The sequence below is a fragment of the Myxocyprinus asiaticus genome, chromosome 5, assembly GCF_019703515.2.
Source record: "Myxocyprinus asiaticus isolate MX2 ecotype Aquarium Trade chromosome 5, UBuf_Myxa_2, whole genome shotgun sequence".
Lineage (NCBI taxonomy): Eukaryota > Metazoa > Chordata > Actinopteri > Cypriniformes > Catostomidae > Myxocyprinus > Myxocyprinus asiaticus.
The window spans coordinates 53,550,765-53,569,949 of record NC_059348.1 but is presented as its reverse complement, the minus strand read 5'-3'; the positions used below and the strand labels follow the sequence as shown (position 1 = coordinate 53,569,949).

Genomic DNA, 19,185 nt, shown 5'->3' with positions numbered 1-19,185 from the left:
GAGGAATTGTCAAATCAAACAAAAGTTAAGTATGGAGTGCCACAGGGATCAGTTTTAGGGCCTCTGCTTTTCTCCTTATACATGCTTCCCCTGGGAAATATTATCAGGAATCATGGAATAAGTTTCCACTGTTATGCCGACGATACCCAACTTTATATTTCTTCTAAACCCAAAGAAAATTCACAATTCTCCAAATTAGCAGAGTGTATCAATGAAATCAAAGATTGGATGGCCAGAAATGTCCTTCTACTCAATTCCGACAAAACAGAGGTACAAATTATTGCTTTGTGTCATATTCCACTGCTAGGTGTCACTGAGTGATGACGACAAACTACATTCGGTGGTAGCCAGATATCACTTCAGTCTTTTGACTTCAGAAGATGAACTGATGCCAACTCCAATTGTAAGACATTGGATACTTCATATGCCACTGCCTGAACCTTGGACCTAGGATGGACCCCACCGAAATGACCTGTCGGTTGAACTGCGATGCACCTCATTGATCTCAGCCTGCATCACCTTTGTCTATTGATGGACTCTTGAAATGGATCATTTAATTGCCAAAAAACTTGCACTGCACACAAATAACTAACATTGGCATTATATTCATGATGTTAGCCAGACGGGAACTGGCCCCCACAGTGAGTCTGGTTTCTCCCAAGGTTATTTTTCTCCATTTACCAACATCTTATAGAGTTTTGTGCTCCTTGCCACAGTCGCCTTCAGCTTGCTCACAGGGGTTCTAAATACAATTATTATTACATTTTTTATAGATATTACAGTTTCATTTTCTGTAAAGCTGTTTTGAAATGATGTGTGTTGTGAAAAATGCTATACAAATAAAAATGACTTGACTTGGAATGCTTGTGATGTATGCTAAATCTCTGGCCAGACCAACAAGAGTGACAGGATGTCCACCAAAAAGATGGGAAGGTACAAGTTTTTTGCATGGATGTGGCAATTTTCTGTTCACTACATATGACTTTACATGTAAGAAATTTGTAAAATGTCAAAAGACATACAAATGTGAATTTTCTGTTTACATGTAACACATTGCTACAAAAATAAATAAATGTGCATATCTTTTTTCTGTGTACTACAGTACTGTGTACTTGCATTATTGACTTTTCCCAGTAAACTTTTACCTACTGTTGAAATCGGTATCTAAATAGCTCAGTGTGATACACAATAGCATTCAGCTTGACCAAACTAACATTCTTGTATAGTACAGTAAGCAGAGTCAACAAAAAAGTAGAAAAAAATGAAATTTGTATATAACAAATATTTCCAGGGTCGACTGCCATGGTGAAAAAACATCTAAACATTTTGACCAGTACGGCTCACACGATGACAAAAAAACTTTTCATTTAGGTGGCACTGGTCAATTTACTGACATGACAACTAGGTTTTGAAGCATTAATTAAATGTTTTGGGTGAGTTACTACAGACATGCAATAGAGTTGTGATGTCCCATAAAAGAGTTGTGACAATTGCACTTACAGTTTAGAGAATGTTAAGACTGTTTCAAAAAATGAGCCAAAGCGACTGAGAAAAACTGTAATCAAATGTAAAGTTTACATGTATGTATTTATTAAGGTTAAAGATAAAACTGAACGTTGATGGATTAAAAGGAATGAGAAAATATATTTCACAATATAATTAATATATCTACCAGAATACATTAAAACAAATATCAGTGATAGCCATAATAAAACCTACAGTGGCTCTATTTACAAGATAAATCATTAAACATACTAACGCTTTCAGAGTACGCTCAAAAAATATTTTAGCCTATTTGTAAGATTTCCGCATTTCAATTTACAACAAAATTCCATGAATTGCATAATATTTCTAATAATATTTAATTGTAAATATTAATAGTAATATTTAGTTTTTTTATTTGTATTTTATGAAAGATTACGCAATTCAGTTTGATGTAATTTCTTTATGAAATTGAAATGGGTAAATCTTAAATGTATTTTTTTGAGTGTAGATTTACAGTGCAGATCTGTTTCAGTTTATGAGTTAAATGCATATCAGCAATTAGTGTTCTCATTCAATTCTGCTCTTATAACGAAGCAAAAATGAGTGTATGTGCATTTTCTGGGCAACAATATAATAAGAGTTAACATTAAGATATTCGTAGTCTACCCAACCCACAAAACTACTTCATCCTTAGTAATTTGTGTACAAGAGATTCCAGCACAGATGCAGTTTAGTATTATGTGTTCTTTTGTGTCTTTGTTAAGCATAATGTATTTGATAGTAGATGTTCTTACTACAACATTCTTAAAATAAATGCAATTTAGTACAGAAAAATCTAGATAAACGATGATTTGTACATGTAACACACCTCAGCTTATCTGTTTGATTTTGAAACAAGTAGGCTACATCATTGTTGCTATCTAGCTTTAGGCAGTCGTCTGTTTGTGCCAGCTTTCTGATTGGTCAAGTTATTTAGGACACAGCTAGAGCCGAGCATGACCAGCCTGGAATCCAGCACAACCTTCCTCTTCCTCCAGGAAGAATGATCCTCTTCCTTCTCTTCCTCTTCTGGGTCAGTCTCAACATCACTACGTTCATCTTTGTCCAGCTGTTGATTGGATTAAAGAGAAGGTTAAAGTTGGATTGACCTAAGAATTTTTGTAGCTTTGAAAGTAAAATAAAATTCAGCAATTTATTGTTTCATATAATTAAGATAGATAGATTGACAGAGAAATAGATAGACAGAACGGATGACAGACAGACAGATTGACAGACAGATAGATGGATTGACAGACAGACAGACTGACAGAAAGATATATTGACAGAAAGACTAACATACATACAGATAGACAGATAGATAGATAAACAGACAGATAGACAGACAGACAGATGGGTAGATAGACGGACAGATTGACAGATAGATATAATGACAGAGACAGACAAATAGACAGATTGACAGACAGACAGACATATTTACAGACAGGCAAATAAATAGACAGACAGACAGACAGATTGACACAGACAGACAGATATCCTGACAGACAGACAGACAAACAGATAGACAGATATAGATGGATTGACAGATAGACAAACTGACTGACAGACAGATAGACAAACAGACAGACAGAGAGATATCTTGACAGATAGACAGGTAGACAAGACAGGTAGATAGATGGATTGACAGACAGATTGACAGAGAAATAGATAGACAGAACGGATGACAGACAGACAGACAGACAGACAGATGGATTGACAGATAGACAAACAGATAGACAGATTGACAGACAGACAGACTGACAGAAAGATATATTGATAGAAAGACAGATAGATAGATAAATTGACAGATAGACAGACAAATGGCTAGATAGACGGACAGATTGACAGATAGATATAATGACAGAGACAGACAAATAGACAGATTGACAGACAGACAGACATATTTACAGACAGGCAAATAGATAGATAGACAGACAGACAGATTGACACAGACAGACAGATATCCTGACAGACAGACAGACAGACAAACAGACAGACAGACAGATATCTTGACAGATAGACAGGTAGACAGACAGATAGATAGACAGATTGACAGACAGACAGACTGACAGAAAGATATATGGACAGAAAGACTGACATACATACAGATAGATAAATAGACAGATAGACAGACAGACAGATGGCTAGATAGACGGACAGATTGACAAATAGATATAATGACAGAGACAGACAAATAGACAGATTGACAGACAGACACATATTTACAGACAGGCAAATAGATAGACAGACAGACAGACAGATTGACACAGACAGACAGACAGACAAACAGATAGACAGATAGATAGATGGATTGACAGACAGATAGACAAACTGACTGACAAAGATTGACAGACAGATATCTTGACAGACAGACAGGTAGATAGATGGACTGACAGACAGACTGACAGACCGACTGATTTATTGATTGAAAGATTTGTTGATCGATCGATTGATTTACCTTCCCTAAGAGAAGGAACTTGTAGATCATTCTGAAGATAAGATAAGCCCAGTAAATGTGCAGGGCCTGCAGCACCAGCAGCAGAACATTAAAGAAATAATATCCCATAAAGGGTTCAAACATTTCCATAGATAAAACAAGAGTAGTGTAGATGATCCTACAGGAGAGAAAACACATACGGATCAACAATGCACTGCAAAAATCAGCTCACACTGAAGAAGTTTATACGGATATAAACTAAGAATACAGAAGTATTTATAGCCACTAAACAAACAATACGATCAATACGAATCAATACAAATAAACCATTGGAATTGGATCTGGAATGTATGTACGTATAAAAATATTAAATGTTTTCAGTTCACTATATTAAACGCAGATAATGTTATTTCTTACCATTAAAAATATGTTCAAATATTTAGTAAAAATCATGTTTTTTTCCCTCTTAAAGCTCCCCTCAGTGGTTTATAAATCTCTATAGATCTATATGATATGGGTTGAGTATTTTAATGATACGTTTTTAAGCCAAAAAAAAAAAAAGAGCATTTGTCATTAAGTTCTTACTTGCTCGGAAACACAACCAGACGTGTGACCAGAAATACAACAGCAAAAATCACAAACAAAGAATCACAGGTTTTTTTCCACCCGGCATAGTGGAGCATCTTGGCAGACTGTAGAGAGAACAGAGAGAGATTTGAGTTCAGCTGCTCCAAGTTACTCTTAATTAGTTCAAATTTAACTTCCCTAAAAAGTATCAGCATTATACACAGGATCCCAAACTTTACAATAAATTAATAAAAATGTGATTAGACATGCAAATGTGGCAAAGAACCAAATTTGAAATGTTTTGCCATTATATCAAAGTGTTCAAATCACCAATCCTAAGTGAAAGTAATAGTAATATCGATGCTGAAATCACAAAACTTCAGCAAACAAAGACAAAGGTGCGACTTAAACAGGAAATAAATAAGGTGAAATAATTTAAAAGGAATGACTGGGGGCAAAAGGGGAATTTTGTGGCGTTGGTTTTCACATTGCTTTACGCCATGAAAGCGTGACTCGAGTTGTTGCACTCGTACCTCGAGGAGGAAATCCGAGGAGTCATGGACGAGCATCACCAGCGTGCCAACCCGAATGTAGTTGGAGCAGTACGAGAAACCGAGCAAGAATATCGTGGCAAAGTGATGGACGATCTGTTCTTTGAAATCCTAAAATAGAACATGATCCAGATTAGCGGTAATTCAGAAGGCAATAGACAAAAGAATGGTCTTTGATTGACAACAAATGGGGAAATGAAACCTGAAACAAGCGAAAGGACAAATCTGTTTGCACAGTAGATGGCTAGTTGACAAGCTATATTTGAATGCCTATAGTAACTGCTAAACCCACAGAAAAAAAATAATCACAAGTGAGATCTCTTAAATATCTTAACTGTTTCTCCTAGACAGCAATGAGATTAAATGAAGAGCAAAAATCTTCAGTCTCCTGCTTCAGATGTTCATCTATGCTCAGATTTGCCAAGATACCAAAGTCTGCAATTAAACGTCAGAGATATGAACTTCAGCATTTCTCATTAAATCATCCAAGAGCAAATGATCTGAGCTATGTTATCCACATTCATTTTATAGCTCTATACTCATAGAATCAACCTAGTCTCAAAGAATGAACATTACATGTTTGCAAACTGACTTCTACGTGCCACGTTCTACGTATCGTCGCAGTTTCCTGATGAAATGAACATTACAGGCACTACAACAATTATGCATTTTATTCACTTTCACACAAATCAGGAGTACAGTGGCCGATTATGACTTTATCGACACTTATTGTTCGCACTATTACTCACACACTGCCTATGTTATGATATCAAACAAGTTTACTCCAATGCATCATTTGAAAAACATTACATTTTAACACTTGTATTACAGACTTATCTACATTTACACACTTATTTCAATGTTGCGCAGTATCTCCCCTGATAGAGTATTGGACTTTGGACTAGGAAGACCGCGGTTCGAGCCCAGCCAAACATGCGAGCTAACATGTCAGACGAAAGTGTCATAGAAGCGTCACAGAAAATGTGCTTTTCATTTCGCGTTTGTTTCTAGGACACTTTCGGTTAGGTTTAGGTTAAAGTTTTAGGTTAGGGAGGTACATTTACTCATTAAAACCTCAATCTAATATTCACCTTTAAAACCTTGTCAGATTACGACATCAAATTTCACTCGCTTTTTGGCGCCCCCCACTGGACATTTCACTGGGAAACTGCTGTGAAAAGTGAAACACGCAACTTCATTTTGCAAACATTTTCCCACGATCTTGTAATGTTCATGATATCAGGCTGCATAAAATTGTCTTGTGTTTATTTGTATTATTTATTTTTTCGATTTTTTTTAGAGAAACGTCTCAGACAAAACTGACACTTAAATGAAACAAAACTAAAAGCTCATTCATGTCTCCTGATCAATTAAAGCAACTTTCCTCGGGACGTGTAAATTGACATTTATTTTAATGACAACAGCTTTACCTTGGTGAAAAGCAGCTCAAAATTATGCCTGAATCTTGCCTAAAATATTGACCTTTTTGCAGGATTAATGCCAAGACATTTTAACAGTTGGAAAAGTGTATGCAACTGAGCTAGCGAAGTAAATAATTAAGTGGCTTTAAAAGAGAAACTCACAAAGGGCTTTTACAAGACACCAGGAAATCATTCAATATTAAAAAGGCAAATAACTACTGTGGGACACTATTGTGTGAGATGCAGGAAGTCTTACTTTTCGTTTAACGTCCACAGACACACAGAGCAAAAGAGACCAGTAGAACCCCAGCTCAAGCATGTAGTACCAGTAATGAACATCCTGCACGGGCTAGAGACAACACAAACACAGGACCTTAAAGGAAACAGTGCTCATAAGGTTAAGAATAAAGAGTGAAAATATTCTGATACAACACAACAGCCTATTTGGTTAGAAACAGCCTGAATTACTGTTAACTAAGTGTTCTGCAGAAATGGAAAAGGAGCATTTCAACATAAAATGAGAATAAATAATGCACAAAGACAATTTTTGAAATCAAATACTACATCTAAGAGCTGTAAGGCAGGTTTGTATGTCCCAGATTCACAGACTGAAAATGTAAAATGTATTTATGTAATTTATCTAATTTAAACTTGTAAATAAAAATAAAGTCTTTTGAACGTTTTAAATCTAATTATTACACGCTTCTTTGGAATACTCTATTCTGATTGGTCAATGGCGCCATCTAGCAGTCATGATATTTCTCAGTAACAACCGCACAACCACCTATCAATCCACTCACCTGGGTTCTGCGAGCCATCTGTCCTGCTTTTCGGATCACTGTGCAATCTCTACAAGTAAGCTTATAAAATCATTTTAAAGCAAATCATCATTTCATGTCCATTTATTTATTTATTTGGCAAGTAGTCTTGTAATAGGTTGGATAATGAGGAGTCAGTCATTTTCACAAAATAAACCTCAACAGAACTCCGATGTAAACCAGAGGTGGATTTCAGCTGTTCAATGATTTCTTTCCTTTTACATAATTACATAACTTCAAAGCAAATCCATATTTTATGTCGATGTATTTACTTATTTGGTTTGTGGCCATATAATAACCGGGACAATTTAGACAATAAACCTGTTAAGGGTGATACAAGATCTGATCTTCCCGACAGCTTTTTTTTTTTTTTTTTTTTTGCGATTTGTTCCTTGAGGACGCAGAGAATCGCCTGCTTACAGTCTCTCCTCAGCAGTTCCCTGACACAAATAACTTTGTTATCTGTTCATCCAATATTGACTAACCATTTTCTGCATTTATTATTGTTATTATTAGCCTTGTCGGTTCAAAATAATAATAAAATAAAACGTATGTATACTGATATTAAATGAGCATAAAGTGTAGCTAAAAGGTATTTAAATTGTATTAGGTGTAATTTCGCGATTGTCTTGCAGGTGTCTGCATAAGTCTGTGTCCTTACGATGTTCTTAGCGCTGTACGATTACTCCAGAGCACTTGTTAATCTACAAGCATTTTCAAGTACTACTTCAGTTACGATGCTTTTGGGAAACGGGCCGCAAAACTAAGATGAATCGTAAGATGGATTCTACGATCTACTTAGGTTTACGATGCTTTTGGAAATGAGGCCCTGAGCATTTCAGAGGGCTAAAGACAGGGTCATGCAATACTACATTATGACGTTTTTGTGCAAAAAAACTTTACTAAACATAAGTGAATCCTAAAGAAAAAAGTTACATTAAAAAAATATGCATGTCCAGCCTGATCTCCTTAATATACCTAGCTATTTGTATGTTAATATTTGTAACATCAGAATGAGCTTTATTGCCAAGTATGCTTACACACACAAGGAATTTGTCTTGGTGACAGGAGCTTCCAGTGTACAACCATACAAAAACAATACAAAAACAGCAGCAAGACATAGATAATAATAAAAAATAATTATACACATACATACAGACACACATACATACATACACACATACACATGGGTAGTGCAAATCTAATACAATCTGTTATGTACAGTGCAAATGTTTTTTTTGTTTTTTTTTCAGAGGAATGTAATGGCAGAAGAGGTTGGATGTGTTGGATAAATATAAGAAAGACTAAACTGTGTATTGCATATAGTTATTGCTCAATGGGGCAATTTAACTGTTCATGAGATGGATAGCCTGAGGGAAAAAACTGTTCCTGTGCCTGATGGTTCTGGTGCTCAGAGCTCTGAAGCGTCGGCTAGAATGCAACAGTTCTAAAAGGTAGTAGGCAGGGTGAGTGGGGTCCAGAGTGATTTGTACAGCCTTTTTCCTCACTCTGGAAGTGTATAGTTCTTGAAGGGGGGGCAGGGGGCAACCAATAATCCTCTCAGCAGTCCAAACTGTCCTTTGTAGTCTTGTTATATCTGATTTTGTAGCTGAACCAAACCAGACTGTAACTGAAGTGCAGAGGACAGACTCAATGACTGCTGAGTAGAACTGTATCCCCTGTCTCATAAGCTGCTGCCTGTCCGTCAGAAAGCTGGTAATCCACTGACAGATAGACGTGGGAACAGAGAGTTGGTGTAATTTATTCTGGAGTATAGCTGGGATGATGGTGTTGAAAGCTGAACTGAAGTCCACAAAAAGGATCCTTGCATATGTCCCTGGTCTGTCCAGATGTTGCAGGACATGATGCAACCACATGTTGACTGCATCATCCACAGACCTGTTTGCTCGATAAGCAAATTGAAGGGGGATCTAGAAAGGGTCCAGTGATGTTCTTCAGGTGGGCCAACACCAGTCTCTCAAATGATTTCATGACCACAGACGTCAGGGCGACAGATCTGTAGTCATTAAGTCCTGTGATTTTTGGTTTCTTTGGGATGGGGATGATAGTGGAACGTTTGAAGCAGCATGGGACTTCACACTGCTCCAGTGATCTATTGAAGATGGGGGCCAGCTGGTTAGCACAGGATCGAAGACATGCAGGTGAAACGTTATGTATGTTATTGTTTGTATATTGTGTTGTGTGTAATTATGTGTATATTAGATTTTAAATTGTGTTGTAAATCTGATGTTTATTGTAAATTGGTATATGTCTTTATCACTGTCATGACTACTATGTTGCTCGGAACTGCACCCAAGTATTTCACACACTATTGCACTTGTGTATATGGTTGTGTGACAATAAAAGTGATTTGATTTGATTTGATTTGAAACGCCATCTGGGCCCTGTGCTTTCCTTATCCTTTGTAGTCGAAAGGCGCGGCTCACATCATCTTCACAAATCTTAAGTGCAGGTTGAGTAGCAGGAGGGGGGTTGCAGGAGGTGTTGGTGTTTGTGTGAAGTGAAGGTCAGAGTGGGTGTGGGGTGTGAGATTGGGCCCTTCAAATCTGCAGTAGAACACATTCAGGTCATCAGCCAGTTGTTGGTTCCCTACAGGGTTGGGGGTAGGAGTCTTGTAATTCTTAAATTGTTTCATGCCACTCCACACTGATGCAGGGTCGTTAGCTGAAAACTTGTTTTTCAGCTTCTCAGGGTATCTTTTTTTAGCCACTCTGATTCCCTTATTCAGTGTGTTCCTGGCCTGATTGTACAAGACTTTATCCCCAACTCTGTAAGCATCTTCTTTGGCCTGACGAGGCTGCCTGAGCTCTGCTGTAAACCACGGTTTGTCATTGTTAAATGTTAAATAAGTCCTAGTAGGAACGCACATATCCTCACAAAAACTGATATATGATGTAACAGTATCTGTGAGCTCGTCCAGATTGGTGTCTGCAGCCTCAAAAACACTCCAATCCGTGCAATCAAAGCAGGCTTGTAGTTCCAGCTCTGCTTCGTTGGTCCATCTCTTTACAGACCTTACTACAGGCTTAGCAGATTTTAATTTCAGCTTGTAGGTTGAAAGAAGATGAACCAGACAGTGATCAGAGAGTCCCAAAGCTGCTCTAGGAACAGAGTGATATGCATCCTTTATTGTTGTGTAGTAGTGATCCAGTATGTTCCTGTCTCTGGTGGGGCATGTGATGTGCTGTTTGTATTTGGGCAGTTCACGTGTGAGGTTTGCTTTGTTAAAATCCCCAAGAATAATAAGTAATAATAACTGAGTCTGGGTATTGTTGTTTTGTGTCTGTGATTTGATCAGCCAGCTGTTGCAGCGCCGCATTCAAACACGTTTGGCGCGATGTAAACACTCACCAGAATAAACGAGGAAAACTCCCGCGGCGAGTAGAAAGGCTTACAGTTAATAAAGAGCGCTTCCAAATTAGGACAGCGCATCCTCTTTAACGTTGTTACATCTGTACACCAACTTTCATTGATGTAAAAGCATGTTCCACCGCCTCTCGTTTTCCCCGTTAACTCCGCGAAGCGATCCGCTCTGAACAGCTGGAAGCCCGACAGATGTAATGCGCTGTCCGGAATGGCTTCACTCAGCCAGGTTTCTGTGAAGCACAAGGCAGCAGAGTTTGAAAAGTCCTTGTTTGTGTGGGTGAGGAGATGTAGTTCGTCTGTTTTGTTAGGGAGAGAGTGGAGAATTGCTAGATGAATGCTCGGCAGCATTGTTCGAAAGCCCCAACGATGGAGTTTGACCAGCGCACCGGCTCGTCTCCCTCTGCGTCTCATAGCGCGTTTAAACAACACAGCCGCACCTCCGACTAGAATATCAAACAAAACCACCGAATATTCAAAATCCGGGAAAATATTGACTGGTGTATGCTGTCGAATGTTCAGCAGTTCGTCTCTGGTAAAACTGACTGAAAAAAGATTACTAAACACAGGACAAACAAACAAAAACAACAAAACAATAGAAGCGCTCCACACCGAGGCGGACATCCGCGGCGCCATCATGATTTAAACGTACATGTTTGTACATTTGGATAGACACTAAAACGTACAATATGAACATTTTGAAAGCATCTAAAACATAAGCATTTTTACATACAGTATGTACAGCTTTAGAAATGTAAGATATTGACAAATCCATTACAAATATATTTGAATACGCAAATCTTTTATAAATATGTTTGTAAATTTTTACTGTTTTATAGATATTTTAGATCCCTTAACCCTACCCCAACCTCTAAACAACCAATTTTCAACACTTTAAAAAGATGTAACAAGTAGATTAATGTAAATTAGCAACAATTTGTTACAATAGATTAATTTATATATATATTATACAGCCGCTATTCCCACCCCTATACCAAACCACAACCATTTATTAAGTATATAAAAAAACGTAACAAGCAGATACAATTAAATCACAGTAATTTATTCTGTGAAAAAAGGCAAAATTCCATACAAAAGTAGTCCAAAGGATGATGCGCTGCATCCGAGGTGCTCCCTAGCGGCATACAAGAGCTTTGTGTGAGATAGAGAGTGGTAGGTTATTAATCGCTGAAAATCACGGCAATTTTTGAATGATGAAAACGAAACCAACATGGGTCTATTCTTCACACAAAGCTATCTAAAGATTTGGATTATAGCGAATGAATGAAATGGATTACACTTATTATTGTTTTATATGAATGAAACTGTTAAAATATCATATTATAATGTCAGCTGTGTTAAATAAACATGATGGCATTTAACTAATCTCATTGATTATAAATGCATTGAAATTAACTGATTAATTCCATGAATTCAATATTAATTGTGACTCTTATTTAGGCCTGAATTTTTCTCTGAAATAGGTCACTATCATAGTATGTAACCAAAAGTATCAGAATATATTTGGCAGAACATATACAAATGTTCTATTTATCTTACAAGATTAAGTTATGCTTTGTAAAGTTTTTGTCACTTGTGGAGTGTAATTCAGACAGGTGATCTCACCTGTTGAGGATATCCCCTCCAGCAGTCTCTCTGTTCCCAGAACCACGATGTCTATGAGGAAGATGAAAAACAGTGCTCAGTGCCAAACAAACGGCATTAATTACAATGAAACAGTGAGACCATGCTGACAAGAAAAACACTTCCTTTAACTGTGTGACCACGAAAGTGACAGTCATACATTGAAAGCCATGTGGTGTTGTGTTTCCAAAAATCATCTGCATTTAAACAAGAAAGCGGATACTTTTCCCAAGTTATTTTCTTGTTCATTTAACACACGCCAGTTTATAAGAAGTGTTTAAAGGAATAGAAAATATAACCCTAATGTCATCCTACTCACCCTCATGAAGTACCATAACTGTACCATACCTGTACCTGTATGACTTTCTTTCCTCCATGGAACACAAAAAGAGAAATTCTGAAGAATGTCCTGGATGTTTTTTTCTAAGAAGACTATGACTGGGGCCTGGGTAGCTCAGCAAGTACTGACGCTGACTACCACCCCTGGAGACGCGAGTTCGAATCCAGGGTGTGCTGAGTGACTCCAGCCAGGTCTCCCAAGCAACCAAATTGGCCCAGTTGCTAGGGAGGGTAGAGTCACATGGGGTAACCTCCTCGTGGTCGCAATTAGTGGTTCTCCCTCTCAATGGGACGTGTGGTAAGTTGTGCGTGGATCGCGGAGAGTAGCATGAGCCTCCACATGCTGCGAGTCTCCGAGGTGTCATGCACAACGAGCCACGTGATAAGACTGACGGTCTCAGACTTGTCCTCTGCCACCCGGATTGAGGTGAGTAACTGCGCCACCACGAGGACCTACTAAGTAGTGGGAAATGGGCATTCCAAATTGGGAGAAAAGGGGGTAAAGAAAATAAAAAAAGACTATGACTAAGAATTCACATTTTATAAAGGATGCAAAAGTGCCATAAAAGTTTATATGACCCGTGCGCTATATTTAAAGTCTTCTGAAGTCATACGATAGATTTGTATGAGAAGTCGTTATTGATTATTGAGTCAGTCCGATTCTTGAACGCATCAGTTATACTGGTTTTGTGAACTGCATCCATCGATTCTTTGAAAAGATCTGACACAAAGGAACGATTTGGTTACAAATTGGACATTCTCTCATGTACTTTCATGCATGTGCCAAGGAGTATCACAAGCCCTTACGACATTTAATCACGTGCAGGATCCGAATTATAGATCTACATCAGTATACATCTACAATTTGACATTTTAATTTCAATAGTGGTAATGTTAATGTGATTGTAACTGGTAAAAAAGCCTTTTAGGATATCTTTAACCTTGTGCGACCTTGCGTCCACATGTGTGGACGTTATATTTTGGCTTTGCTATACGTATATATAGAAATACACAATAAGACACACACACACACACACACACACACAATTTGTATCCAGTTCTCATGTACAAATTGCAATGGTGGTCACCTTAAATAACAGTGACTATTATTTAAGGTGACCGCCGTTGCAATTTGTACATACGTGTATATACTCTCTGTATAATTGAATATATAATAATAATAATTGAACAAATAAATTCGGGGGCACCAGACAGGTTTAGGCCTGTCACCGAGTGTAATTTGACCCTGGATAGCTCGAAGCCACCTGTTACACAATCTGTTAAAATGAACAGTTTTGTTTGAACTCAAAGAATACACATACTAAAAAGGTTCAATTCTCACTTGTGTATCATTTCAAAAGAACAAAGGTAAACAGATCTCACACAAATGAAACGCAAAAGGATGAATGATCAAAATAAACAATTATTAAGTATTCCCAAATAAACGTGTGCATATGGTTTTGTGTGTGTGTGTGTTTGTGTATATATATTGCAGGAATGAGAGGGTGCTAGTTAGGAGAGTTCACATGTACCTTGGTGTGGCTTGAGGCTTCAAGGACGCAGAGGGAGAGTCACAAACGAGGGTACTGGGTAGGTCAGCAAACCTAGGTGATCACCTGGCACTTCAGACACTTTTATCCAACATAACTCTGCGACAGAGCACTTCAGCAGGTCAGCAATCCTCTGCTACTCATGCCACTCCATTTTAAACATTGAGTCAGTGGTTGGATGGTTTGGTCCATTCTTGGTATCAAGGCAAACAATGTTGAGCATTAGTTCATACCTTTTTGTAGTCCTCTTTGTTCTTTTCTTACTCCAATGGCGCTCCTCATATCACACGTACACTGGGCAAACTTTCTCCAAGCATGAACTCTGTTCACCCCAAACTTGTCTCACACTTCTGTCTCACACCTGGTTCACTCAAATGAGCAGCCATTTAACACTCTCAGGTTTGGGATTGGTGGCGGATCCTTAAAGTGACAGAGCACATTTTCTCTCCGCCACAAAATACAAATCTGTTATATACAGTGCAAGGGAATGTAATGGCAGATGAGGTAGGATATGTTGTGCTCTAGGTCCTCATGGTGGTGTAGTGGCTCGCCTCTATCCGGGTGGCAGAGGACGAATCTCAGTTGCCTCCGCGTCTGAGACCGTCAATCCACGCCTCTTATCACGTCGCTTGTTGCGCGTGTTACCCTTGGAGACATAGCGCGTGTGGAGGCTTCACGCTATTCTCCGCGGCATCCACGCACAACTCACCATGCACCCCACCGAGAACGAGAACCACATTATAGCGACCACGAGGAGGTTACCCCATGTGACTCTACCCTCCCTAGCAACCGGACCAATTTGGTTGCTTAGGAGACCTGGCTGGAGTCACTCAGCACGTCCTGGATTTGAACTCACAACTCCAAGGGTGGTAGTCAGTGTCAATACTCGCTGAGCTACCCAGGCCCCAGTAGCTAATGATCTTGATTGAATGACTTGATTGTGAAATTGTACTAGAGAAAATGCCGTTACAGATATAAAAAATTACAGTTGAAATTTCATTGTTGATATCAAGAATGGGTTTTTCATATCAAAAATATGCATTTTCACTAGTAGTAATTCCATTGCTGATATCAAGAATTAGACTTATAGATATTTATAATTAATATCCTGCACATTATTAAATGTCTAAATGACTTGTGGAGAGCTAGAGCTTTCAGTGCATAATGACTTAAGTTTCGATTAATTCTTCACACAAAACTAACGCTTGGCTTCAGAAGACTATAAATGTAGCACAAACGTCATATGAAACCCTTTCATGATATTTCTATGGTGCTTTTTTGTCATTTTGGAGCTGAACTTTCATTATATGCAAAAAAATTTAAAAAATACTTTCAAAGATTCACCTTTTGTGTTCGACGGAAGAAAGAAAGTCATATGGGTTTGAAACAACATGTGGGTAAATGAGTAAATGATGACAGATTTGTCTTTTTTTGGTGTACTATTCCTTTAACACATGTAGGTTGGAAGAAGCCTCCTGAAAAAACATTATTACTAAACCATCTCTTTGTTAAGACCCTAACAAGGGGACATTAATTAGGGCATTACATAAAAGACACCAACCCCAAAGGGCCGAGACTCACTTAAAGTCATATGGGAACAAAGCTTCAAATATCAACTCACGTTAATTAAAGACGCAAGTCCCGCGGTGAAAGCAACTAGGTAGAACACAAATCTCCAGCTGGGAAAAACAAAAAATATGGAGTATGCACTGTACACTCTTAAAAATAAAGGGTTTTCAATGGTTCTTTGCAGCACAATAGGTTCAGATCAATAGCCATTTTTGACTGTATAGGTTTCTGGGTTCTTTAAAGCACCAGTACAGATATGGTTTTCTAAAGAACTAGAGAATAAAACAAAAATGACAACAATTAAATGCTTGAAGAGAACTTACCTGGCCTCACAGAACTTCTTAATGTTGCTCGGCCGATCCTGGTTTCTACGGTTACGGAACCAGGTCTCAACCTGCCTATAAGTCAAGTTGCTCTGGTTCACGAGGCTGGCAATCTCATTCTAGATGGAAAAAAAAAATGCATTAAATGACAATGAACAAAGTTCATTAAACATACGTATATTCCTTTAAAAAACATGCACTGTATGTTAATACACCTTTAATGGAAGTCTATGGGGCAAGCGTACAGTGCCACAAATAAACGCTCTATCACACTATTTTAAAAGTATATACACAATGTAAAAATTACACATGTTAGCATGAGGCCAAAAGGGACGTTAAAATCCACAAAGCATTGTTTACTGTACATGGATCCACCCTCAGGAATTACACCAGTAATTCCTAACCAGAAGTTCATCTGCCTAGAAAAGTAGTCCCACCTCAAACGGACAATTTAGACAACGTTACAGCTCAAATATCAAACTTTTTAAATGAAACATTTCATATAAGTGCTTAAACAAAAATACAAGCTTCACATTTTTGCTTTTAAACCCTCCGGTACACTAACCCCATAGACTTCCATTGTAAGTGTATTACTGTAAACATGATTTTTGTTTGTTTTCACAAACTGCGGGACGAATCATGTTTTATCTATACCAGCGAATAATAAACAGGCTAAAGTTGTATCTAGATTATCTGTTGGCTTGTTCTGGATTATCTTTTAACCCTTCAAGTGTCAGTTAAAAAAACTTCACCCTCTTCCTCTATGTGGTCTGACGTCTACACACTCATTTGCAAGGGATTATAGATTTTCCAGGAAGGTAAGATGCAAAAAAAACAAGGGTTGTTAAATAATCTCTCAGATCCATATGTTTGCATATGTATATGCAGATACATACCTGTGTTTTTGTATGCATGTGTGTTTGTGTGAGTTGCGGGTGTGTATGTATGTGTTTTGGCCCCTGAAGTGAGATAAATCTGACAAAATCTCCCTTTGGTGATGCCCTCAAAAGCAAAAATGATATAAAGTTACAGGGAATGTGTGGGTGTGTATATGTGTGTGGGTGTGTATATGTGTGTGTGCATGCGTGTACTCACCTGCGTTGGTTGTCTGCTGTTTTTACAGTAAAAGGCCTCCAGATTTGGGGCAGGAATGACTTTCAAACAAACTCGATCTTTAACTCCTAAAGCTCTGCTCAGAGGACGTGCTACACCTCTGCATGGAAAAACAGGAAATAAAGGTTTCAGGACAGGAAGTGTATAGTCACTGTCTTATTTTGTTGTTGTTGTCAGGTTGTTACTTATTTGAACTGTGCAGACAACCTCACACACTGAAAACAATTAATTTGGCCCTTGGTGAATTGTACGTTATACAATATCTTTTTATTTTTATTCATTTTAATGCATTCCTCAGGTCTTTAGTGCATGGGACCTCATTCCAGCCCCTGAACCTCATCCATTTTTTGGAGTTATGCCCACATCTCTTTAGCATTCCTCAACCTTTGTCTTCTGAATAGCGAAAAAAAAAAAAAAGGAAAAAAAAGGCAAAATTGCAACAAAAAATACAAAATAAAATAAAACAACTGCTTAATTACCAAAAGTGTAAAGGACCATTAAAGACCCGAGATATGTAATAGTGTCGCTTTTTATTTTTGCGCTTCCATAAATAATATTTTTATGATTATTTCATGTATTTCTTTGTTTATTGTAAGACAAATGAGTTCTATATTCATACAAATAACTACTATATTACATTGATTTTCTGTGTGACAATGGTGAATTATAAGTATCCCATATGCGTGTTTACACTTACTCAAGGTGGTGCTGATGTTTCAGTGATTGACTTGATTTATATTTGACATTGTAATTTGATGAAGAAGCAATGTGGAAGTAAACTATAGCAAGTTTAACACATGAACAGTTTGATTTGGCTATTGTCATTAGGGTGTATTACTGAAATTATTTAAGTAGTGCCTGTATTTAGACTCAATAAGTGCATGATTATATTTTCGTTTAGTTTGAAATCTAATTTGAATTTAGAAATATTTTCGGTTACATTTTCAAAACCAGTAAATCGACAGTAGAAGTGAAGTGCGTGTCAATACAATCACTGTTAATGCTGGCCATGATTTGTGTGTCAGCAGATGAAAATAATTAATAATACTTACATTTGATATAACTGAACATAGCGTACATCCAAATCCTGATGAGAATAACATTTTCTAAGCATATAAAAAGAGCGTATCACAGTAATAGAAATATGCCTGACATTCATCGAGGACACAGTTAATGAAGAAAAGAACGTAAAGTCTATATTTCTATTCTTCTAATTCATTGCATACGGATAATTTACACTACCATCCTTATAATGAATGTGCTGTCTTTGTTTATTTCGCTGGAGGGAATGGATATAATAGGACGCAGACACCGAAATAACCAGAAACAAACCTCATATGACCCAGCCCATTAGCGCTAAGCATGTGCGATTTCGCCAGCCCACTTGCGCCTAGACTTAGCACATGCTTGCACAAAAAAGCAATGGTCATGCCCATTGCCTTTGCACTTATGATTTATGGTATAGCGCTGTGCTTAACACTTGCACTTAAGGCCCATAAAGTTAATTTTTATTTTAAGCTAAAGTCTCATTCGCTTTTCATTTAATGTTACTGCCTTGCAGAAGATGAAATTGAGGTCCTACAGAGCAAGATATGTTGTTTTATGTGTAACATTGTCTTTGCATATGAATATGCATTGTTTGACTTTAATTAGACTGTTGAAAGATAATACGGGACCAAACATAGGCGAGAGGGGTCACAGCATCATCTGACATCTTTTTGTTGTTATAGCGATAAGCTGCCGCAGCAACCATGTCACACACACATGCTGTGTTTGCATGCTGCAGTTTGTTGCTTTAGTGTACCCCTCCCATCCTATATCATACTACCTCTCGTGTGTTCCCTTGGGTGCGCTAACACAATACACAAAAACACACCTGCTTCACGCATGACTCTCTGACAGCCAGGTCATCATTCACAAAGACAGCGAGTAAACTTACACGACAGCA

The 19,185-nt window shown here is 37.8% G+C and overlaps 1 protein-coding gene across 2 annotated transcripts in view; it reads right to left on the bottom strand.

The window, feature by feature from the left end:
- Window positions 1–1,549: 1,549 nt before the first annotated feature.
- The window catches only part of LOC127440428 (ceramide synthase 2-like), a 29,441-nt gene continuing 11,805 nt past the window's right edge, over window positions 1,550–19,185 (bottom strand). For both annotated transcript variants that reach the window (XM_051696989.1, XM_051696987.1), the window contains exons 3-11: window positions 17,220–17,337; window positions 16,125–16,243; window positions 15,854–15,911; window positions 12,326–12,376; window positions 6,754–6,846; window positions 5,059–5,187; window positions 4,544–4,650; window positions 3,980–4,136; window positions 1,550–2,593 (exon numbers count right to left, since the gene is read on the bottom strand). In XM_051696989.1, coding sequence (XP_051552949.1) covers window positions 2,402–2,593; window positions 3,980–4,136; window positions 4,544–4,650; window positions 5,059–5,187; window positions 6,754–6,846; window positions 12,326–12,376; window positions 15,854–15,911; window positions 16,125–16,243; window positions 17,220–17,337 — 1,024 coding nt within the window. In that variant the 3' untranslated portion in view covers window positions 1,550–2,401. The remainder of the gene's footprint in view (window positions 2,594–3,979; window positions 4,137–4,543; window positions 4,651–5,058; window positions 5,188–6,753; window positions 6,847–12,325; window positions 12,377–15,853; window positions 15,912–16,124; window positions 16,244–17,219; window positions 17,338–19,185) is intronic.